Source organism: Nothoprocta perdicaria, unplaced genomic scaffold (genome assembly GCF_003342845.1).
Source record: "Nothoprocta perdicaria isolate Ctin4 unplaced genomic scaffold, notPer1 scaffold_103, whole genome shotgun sequence".
Classification (NCBI taxonomy): Eukaryota; Metazoa; Chordata; class Aves; order Tinamiformes; family Tinamidae; genus Nothoprocta; species Nothoprocta perdicaria.
Window position 1 is genome coordinate 706,142 of NW_020454128.1, and position 8,271 is coordinate 714,412.

Below are 8,271 nucleotides of genomic sequence, written 5' to 3' on the forward strand. Positions count from 1 at the left end.
CCAGCGCCCCGCCGCCGGGCCCCTGCCGCCCACGGGGCCGCGGCGCCGCGCGGGGCCCTGTGACGTCACCGCGTGCGCGCGTGACGTCGCAGCTCGCTCCAGCCGCAGCCGCGGGGACGGCCCTCCTCGGTGCCAAGCCAAGAGGCAGCTGTGTCGGGGTACAAGAGTATTTATTACGCCGTTACAAGAGGCAGCACCGTGAGCGCCGGGTTCTCCCGGGGAACCAGGACGTACATTCAGAGCGCCTGGCAGGGCGGGGGGCGGCGGGGTCCCCCCCGGGCCACCCGCTGCCCCCACTAGCGCCCGGCCCCCCGGGCGCGCGTGTCTGAGTGCTGAGGTTGCTGTGTGCTCCACCGGGCAGTGCTGGGGGAGCTCCCCGCTTCCTCCCGGCCCTTCCTCCTCCTCCTCCTGCTGCTGCTGCTGGCGGCCGTCAGGACGCGGCGCGGGGCCGCGCGGGGCCCCTCATTTCCTCGTGTGCAGCGTGTCCTGGAACTTGGTGCTGGTGTAGCGCAGGTGGAAGCCCTTCTTGTTGATGGTGTCATCCGAGTGGAAGCGGATCATCACTGAGTCGCCGGCCGAGTAGACCTCCTCGGGCGGCTGCGCGCGAGACGCGAGGCGCTCAGCGCGGTGGCCTCGGCCCCGGCACCCTCCGCATTTGCTATATTTGCTATGCTATATTTGCTATATTTGCTATATTTGCTATATTGGCACAAGCCGCCACCCCTCCTACAAGCTCCATGGGTGCTGGACCCCCTTGCTCGCACCCTCCCGCCTGCACCCAGCACCCGGGCGCGCTCGGCACCCCTATTGCACCCGCGGCACGCACCCCGGAGCCGCAGTAGCGGCCGAGGCGGGGGGCCGTGCCGTCGTAGCCGTCGAAGAGCTCCATGTAGTCGTAGCCGCAGTCGGCCTCCTCCTCGATCTCGAAGGTCTGGAAGATGAGCTCCACGCCGTAGCCCTCCTCAGCCATGATCACCCACTCGCAGTCGGCGCCGCCGGGGTAGTTGTTGTCGCCGAACTGCGCGTGCGAGTACAAGTCCTTGGTCTGCACCTCGGCGCGCACCTGGCCCCCGCACACTGCGCGACAAGAGCGGGGCGGTCAGCGGGGCCCGCGCGCGCCCGGCGCCGCCGCCCGCCCGCGCCTACCCGTGCCGTGCGCCGCCTCGAAGCCCTTCTTCTGCACCGAGCTGTCCGAGACGAACTTGAGGAAGAGCCGCTCGCCGGAGGAGAGCAGCGGCGCGGGCTCCTTGGCGCCGCAGAAGCGCCCGAGCGCCGGCGCCTGCGCGTCGGCCCCGTCAAACACCTCCAGGTGGTCGTAGGCGCATTCCTGCTGGGCCTCAATGTCCAGCACCGTGAAGCTCTGCGGGGACGCTGCGCGTCAGCGGGGCCACCGCTGCTGCCCGTGCCACCCGGCCCGGTGCCGCCGCTCCCCGCGCCGCCGCGCTCACCAGCCGCACGCGGTGGCCTGGCGTGGTGGCGATGGCCCACGTGCACTCCTTCTTGCTGGGGTACTTGTCGGGCCAGTTGGGGCTCGTGATGGTGCCCGAGATGGCGGTCACCTTGTGGTCGCAGCCGGCTGCGGGGAGAGGAGGCCGCTTGGCACAGGCGCGCGGGGCGGCGGGGCGCCGCGGCGGCCGCACGCACCTTCCTTGCAGTCGTGCCGGTTGTCGTGCAGCACGAAGCCGCTGCGGCACTGGCACGTGTAGCTGCCCAGGGAGTTGAGGCACTCGTGCTGGCAGCCGCCGTTGTTCTTGGAGCACTCGTCCTTGTCTAGGAGAGAGGGGACGCTGCGGTGAGCGGGCGGGCGCGCGCGCCCCGGCGCGGAGCACCCTCGGCGGGCAGGGAGCGCCAAGCAAGCGAGCGCCGGCGAGCGGAGGCGGGCGGCCTGGGGCCCCGGCGCTGCGGCCCGCGTGCCACAAACACACACAGCCACAACGACAGATGCACAACAGAGACCAGGACGCGGGAGTCCCCTCTTTACTCATCGACAGCAAATGTCACAGACACAATAAAAACCCGCAAACGAGGCCGGCTGCTCGAGGACACGTCTAAAATCAGGGGGGTGGGGAGGCGGCGGGATGGGGGGGTCAAAACCACCCCCCCAAAACATGGTTTTTTTTAAAAAAAAAGGCCAACAACCAGTTCTGTCAAGCAAGGGCCGGCAGGGCGGTGCGCGCGGCCGTGCTCCCGCGGCGCGGCCCGCGGCGCTGCTGAGTCCGAGCGCGCGCGCGGCGCCGCTCACGAGGGGCCGCGCGGCCGCTTCTGCAGGCGGAACTTCAGGCCAGGCGGGCGCGATTTCGGGGGCTGCAGCTGCTGCTTCTTCTCTGCAACGAGACACGGGGCAGGGGGGAGAGCGGGGAAGCGGCGCGTGAGCGGGTCGGCGGCGGCAGCGGCGGGACATGCACAGCGGCTAAGCCGGAGCGCTGGCAGGCAGCGGAGGAGGAGGAGGACGAGGAAGGCGCAGGGGAGCTTCAAGCTTTGCCGGCGCGGGCGGCTGGGGCAGCTGGCGCAGAGAGGCCGTGGAGCCCAGGAGGCCGCCCCGGTGGCTCCTACTTACCTGGGAGCTGCCATAACCTGCCTGAGGTCCCTATGTCCGTGCCCGGGTGTGCTGGGTCCTCTCTGGGCCGGGAGCGCGCGGGGCCGGGAGCGGGCAGGGCAGCGCCAGGAATGCTGCAGCGCTGGGAATGCTGCACAGCCGCCTGGCACCCAGCGCTCAGCACCTCCCGTGTCCTGGGCGGCGCAGGGAAGCGAGCGGGAAGCGAGCGCCAGCACCCAGCCACTCTGCAGGCCACGCTCGCCCCTTCACTGCCCCTTGGCACCAGGCGGGACGCCCCAGCCCCAGCTCTCAGCGCCTCCTCCTCACACGAGGCCGGAGGCGGCTGGCTCCGGGGTGCGCGGGAGGTGGCAGGGCCCCTGTGGGACGGGAAGGGGCTCCTGGGCGCCGGGCGGGACGAGCGCGGCTCCGGCCAAGGGGGCGCAAGCGCGGCCGGCGCCGCACGAAGGGCCGCGGGAGCCTGGCGGGCGACACAAGAGCGACAGCGTTGCCGGGGGAAGGAAGCCCGGGGGCACGGTGCCTGCAGCGCCCCTGCGTTGCGCCCGCGCTCTCCTCCCGCGGCACGCGGGGCTGCGGGCGCGCGCCGGCCCCGGAGCTGCGTGTGCGCCGTGCCGGGCCCGCCTGCCTCCCCGCAAGCGCACACGGACACCCCGGAGCAGAACCCCCAGGCGGGAAGCAGCAGGGACGTACCTGGTGCGGGCACCGCCGCGGGCTCCCGCGCCGACGCCTCCTCGCGCGCTCGCCAGGCGGGACAGGCGGCTACCGCCACGCGGCCCCATGCCGCCCTCCCGCTCAGCGCCTCGGGGAGCACGAGGAGCAGGGCAATCCCGGCTTTGCTTTGGGATCTGCACCCGAGCAGCATCGGTGCCCGCCGGGATCCCAGCGCCATCTCAATGCAAAGCGCTTGGCAAGTGCCCAGCGGCGCTGAGACCCTCCGTGTCCTGAAAGGAGCCACACGCAGACGCTTGCCCGGGCACCGCTAGCCATGGGCCAGCACCCGGAGCACAGGGAGCCTCGGGCCCGGCTGCATCCTCGGGTGCGGTGCAGCCACCGGGAGAGCCCGGAGACCTGCGTGGAGAAGGAGAGTGCTCAGGGGCGGCGGGACGTCCCCGCGGAGCGGGGCATGAGGGAGGTCCCGCGCAGACACTCACCTGCCGCCCGCGGTGCCGCTCGGCCGCCCGGCTGTGCCGGTGGCTCCTGGCCACGCTGGTGTCTCCTGCGCCGGCCGCGCTACCTGCCTTGCCTTGGGGTTCGTTAGGAATAAGGCAGGGGCTCTGCCCCCCGGCCTGGCAGCACAGCCTTGGCATGGCCCGACGGCGCCAGAGAACACCCCGAGGGCACGTGGGGACATAGCGCCGGTGACTGTCCCAGTGTCCCAGCTGCTTCAAAGGGCTGCAGCAGGGGCAAAAGCCCCCGTGGGAGGCGCTGGGCTGCTCTGCAGCCCAGCCGGGCTCAGCGATGCCAGAGACGCCCGGTGCACGAGGCAGCGGCCGCCGCGCACGCTGACACCGCGCGCGGCCGGAGGCGCGTCCTGCTGGCGGTGCCTGTCCCCCCCCAGCAATGCCCAGGTGCAAGGAGAGCCGTTCTCCCCGCGGGGCGCGACATGGAGCAGGCGGCAGCAGCAGCCCCGTCGCAGCGGGTGCAGCCGCCAAGGCGAGCGCGTGCGCAAGCGTGCGGGCAGAGCGTGCAGCGCAGCGGGCAGCGCAGCGGGCAGCGGCGCAGGGACGGCGCGAGCTCCCGCGCTCCTCGCGGCCGTGCCGGACCCCTCTGCACCCAGGAGGACGGGGAGCACCCGGAGAGGCCGCGCGGGAGCTGGGCCGACACCTGGCCGGGCGGGCCGGTGGGGCAGCTACCTGAGAAGAAGTGCGCTTTGAAGCCCTTCTTGGAGACGGTGTTGTCCGACTTGAACTCGATGCGCATGTTGTTGTACTGCGAGGTGATGACATCGGGCTTCTCGGCGCCGCAGAACTTGCCGTGCAGCTTGGAGTCGGCCGTGAGGCCGCTGCGCACCTCCACAAAGTCGTACTTGCACACCTGCGGCACGGGGCGAGGGGCTGTGGACGGGGCGCTCCACGGCACGGCACCCTGCCGGCACCACCGCCGCCGTCCCGGCCACTCACGTCGTTGCCCTCGGTCTCAAAGAAGTCGAACTGCAGGGAGATGCGGTACTGCGTGGGCGCCACGAGCTGCCAGATGCAGTTCTTGTTGGGCGGGTACTCCTTGGGCCAGCCGGGGCTGGTGATGGAGCCGTTGAGCTTGGTGAGGAAGCCTCCGCAGGCGGCTGCGGGCACAGGGCGCCGTGAGCGTGGCCGCGGGGCGCGCGTGCCCGCCCGCTGCCCGGCGCCGCTCACCCTCGCAGCGGCGCTTGTCGGAGGCGAGCTCGTAGCCCGGCTCGCAGGCGCACTTGTAGCTGCCCAGCGTGTTGACGCAGCGCTGCTCGCAGCCGCCGTTGTTGGCCCGCGAGCACTCGTCGACCTCTGCGCGCGGCAGCAAGAGCGCTCAGTGTGCGCTGCCGCCTGGCACCGCTGGTGCCGCCCGCGTGCGGCGCCGCGCCACGCAGCCGGTACCTTTGAAGAAGTTGACGGCAAAGCCGGCTTTGTTGATGGAGCCATCGGAGACGAACTTCATCCAGAGCTTGTTGGAGGTGCTCTTGATGTCGTCGGGCTTGTCATAGCCGCAGTAGCGGCCGATGAGGCTGCTGGCCTCGCTGCTGCCGTCGCGGATCTCCAGGTAGTCGTAGGCGCAGCTGTCGTGGCGCTCGATCTGCGCGGGCGCCGCGGCCTCAGCGGGGACGCCGGCCCCGCCGCCCGCTCCCGCGCGCTCCTGGCGCCCTCACCTCGAAGGACTGGAAGGTGAGGCCCACGTGGAAGCCCTCGGAGACGGTGATCTTCCAGACGCACACCTTGCTGGGCCGGTAGTCGTCGGGGTAGTTGGGGGACTGGATGTGCCCGTTGTCCTTCCGCACATCCCCGCCGCAGATGGCTGTGGGTGGTGACAGCCAGCGGCTCGAGCGGCGACGCTCCGGGGACACCGGTGCCGTCCCCGTGTCCCCTCTGTCTGCACTGTCCCCTCCCCAGCCCTCGGGGCCCCAGTACCTTCGTAGACGGCGAAGAAGCCTTTGCCCACCCAGTTGCTGCTGCTGCGGAACTCGACCCAGAGGCGGCTGTCGGTGGAGATGATGGGCTCGGGCAGCTTGTTCCCGCAGAACCTGCCTGCGGAGCGAGGCGCGCTCGGCTGCCACGGGGCCCCGCGCCATGGGCACCCCGCGCGCCCCCCCACCGCCCCCGTGCCCCCCTGCTCCGGCTCTTCCCACCGCACGGGCCCCGGGCGCTCCAGGGGGGCCGCACAGAGCGCGCGGGAGCCGCCGCGGCGTGGGCAGGAGAGCCGGCCCCGCGGGGCGGCCTCACGTCCCCGAGCAAGGGCTGGTGGCCACGCAGCGGGCAGGGGAGCGGGACGCGGGGCACGGGGCGGGCAGGGCGCGCGGGGCCGCAGGGGCAGGGCCGGGGTGCAGCGGGGCACCCCGGCCGGCGCGGCGAGCCCGGGTGGTTACCTCGCAGCGTGGCCTTTCTCCAGAACCCGTCTCTCACCTCCACGTAGTCGTACCAGCACAGCCGGCTTCGGTAGAGGTCCAGGCTGGTGAAGTTCAGGATGATCTGGGGGGCAGCGGGTCAGGAGGCCCCCAGAGCCCCGCGGTCCCGGGGCTGTGGGATCCCGCTCCTCGGCCGTGGGGCCATGCAGGGCCAGGGACGCCAGGAAGACAGGGCGAGCCGGGGCGCCGGGAGCCGGGGCGCCGGTACCTTCTCGCCGGGGGTCACGGAGATCCTCCAGACGCAGTGCATGTGCGCGGAGTAGCCGTTGGGGAACTCGGGGGACGAGAAGTTGCCCTGGCTGTCCTGGAGCGTCTCGCCGCAGGCTGCGGGGACAGCGGCCGCCACGCTCAGCCCCGGCCGCGCTCCCGCGCACGCTCCCCACGCTTGGCCCAGCGCCGCGGCCACAGGGCCACCCCGGCCCCGCCACCGGCAGCCAGCGCCTTGCCCCAGCCCGGGGCCAAGCTGCTGCTCCCGCGCGCCGGTGCTTATCCCGGGGGTGCCACTCACCCGGGCAGCGGTAGAGCTTGCGGGCCTGGGCGATGTCCCCCTTGCTCAGGCGCGTGCGCTGGCCGATGGGCGGCCGCACCCCGTTCACGTCATACTTGGGCAGGATGGTGTCCAGGAAAATGCCCCTGGGCGCGGAGCAGCGGGAGGCTGAGCGGGGACCCGGGCACAGCCCCGTGCCCCACGGCTTCTCCTCGCCGCCGGCATGCGCCCGGCCAAATCGGTTATCCCGCCACGTGCCCAGCACATCCCGAGGGATTCGTGCTCCGTACCTGGAGAAGGTGTTCCTGGCGTAGTGCATGATGCTGTCGAAATCGTACGTCTCGCCCAGCGATTCCACCTCCTCCGGCTCCATCTTCAGGAAGTTGTACTCCTGCCCTGCGGAGCGGGCACGGGGCCACGGTGAGGGGCGCCGGAGGCAGCGCTCACCGCGCGGGGCACAGCGCCCGGGGCGCTACCTGGCTGGATGTTCTCGCGGATGATGGAGACGTGGTCGTCCCGGTCGGGGCGTGTGTGCTCGTGCCAGAAGCCGATGACGTGGCCCAGCTCGTGCACCACGATGCCAAACTTGTCGCAGTTTTTGCCGATGGAGATGGCCTGCGGGCCCCCTCCGCGGCGACCCACGTAGGAACAGCACCTGCAGGGGCAGAGCACGGGGCACCGTTTTGCCCCGGCACCAGGGAATTCCCGGCCTGGGCGCAGGCACTGGCGTGACTCAGGCCGCGCGCTTCCCGCTCGGAGGCGAGCATCTGGAAAGCATTCCTGCAGCCTCAGCTCGCTGGAAACCTGAGCCCACATGCCTCGATGAGGCCGAGCCTCCAGCCGAGGCTCTGCCTGGGAACTGGGACAGCTCAGACAGCGCATGCGGAGCCGGTCCTGTAGCGCAGAGCCGGTCCTGCAGAGTGTCCAGTCCCTGCACCACGACTGGGTCCCTGCACCACGGAGCCAGTCCTGCACCGTGCCCGGTCCCTGCACCACGACTGGGTCCCTGCACCACGGAGCCAGTCCTGCACCGTGCCTGGGTCCCTACCCTGCATTGGGTGCAACCTTGCTGCCGTATTCCCAGCTCTGTGTGGCTGCTCCGCTCCCAGGGAGGGCTCCCATGGAGCACCCTGCACCTGTGTTTCTCCGCAGGTCCCTTCCAAGCCCCCGTTGCCCTCGGCAGGACGTGCACGAGCCTGCACTGTGGCCCTCGGTCCCTTCCCAGCTCCCGCCTGCAATCCATGCACTTCCCTATGGCACCAGACACCTCACACCACCACCAGCATGCAAACCAACATCCCTACCCGCCAGCACAAGCTGCAACGTGGGCATTTCAGTGCCAAGGCCCATCGGCGGGGCCCTAATTGGCCCTAATTAGCAGTCCTGCAAGCCACAGGGCTGCCTAATTGCAGCTGCGCCAGCGCAAGGCGCCGGCTTTGGCCACGGCGGCCCCGCTCACCCGCAGGGCCGGTACGTGAAGATGATGTAGCTGTCCTCGTCGTTGCGCTCCAGGAAGGTGACGCACGTGTGCTTCTCCCAGTGGCGCATGGCCTGCCGGAAGATGGCTCGCTGGCTGCCTGCGGGGCGCGCGGGGACGTCAGCGGGCGCGGGGACGCCGGGGCCCGCCCGCCCGCGCCGCGC

The 8,271-nt window shown here is 71.5% G+C and overlaps 1 protein-coding gene across 1 annotated transcript in view; it reads right to left on the bottom strand.

The window, feature by feature from the left end:
* Positions 1–414: 414 nt before the first annotated feature.
* The window catches only part of BMP1 (bone morphogenetic protein 1), a 13,869-nt gene continuing 6,012 nt past the window's right edge, over positions 415–8,271 (bottom strand). Inside the window, exons 3-19 of the mRNA XM_026042327.1 lie at positions 8,090–8,207; positions 7,107–7,285; positions 6,921–7,026; positions 6,652–6,776; positions 6,352–6,467; positions 6,105–6,207; positions 5,650–5,766; positions 5,391–5,536; positions 5,122–5,317; positions 4,906–5,031; positions 4,675–4,835; positions 4,408–4,588; positions 1,645–1,770; positions 1,449–1,576; positions 1,147–1,360; positions 827–1,077; positions 415–597 (exon numbers count right to left, since the gene is read on the bottom strand). Coding sequence (XP_025898112.1) covers positions 463–597; positions 827–1,077; positions 1,147–1,360; positions 1,449–1,576; positions 1,645–1,770; positions 4,408–4,588; positions 4,675–4,835; positions 4,906–5,031; positions 5,122–5,317; positions 5,391–5,536; positions 5,650–5,766; positions 6,105–6,207; positions 6,352–6,467; positions 6,652–6,776; positions 6,921–7,026; positions 7,107–7,285; positions 8,090–8,207 — 2,528 coding nt within the window. The 3' untranslated portion in view covers positions 415–462. The remainder of the gene's footprint in view (positions 598–826; positions 1,078–1,146; positions 1,361–1,448; positions 1,577–1,644; positions 1,771–4,407; positions 4,589–4,674; positions 4,836–4,905; positions 5,032–5,121; positions 5,318–5,390; positions 5,537–5,649; positions 5,767–6,104; positions 6,208–6,351; positions 6,468–6,651; positions 6,777–6,920; positions 7,027–7,106; positions 7,286–8,089; positions 8,208–8,271) is intronic.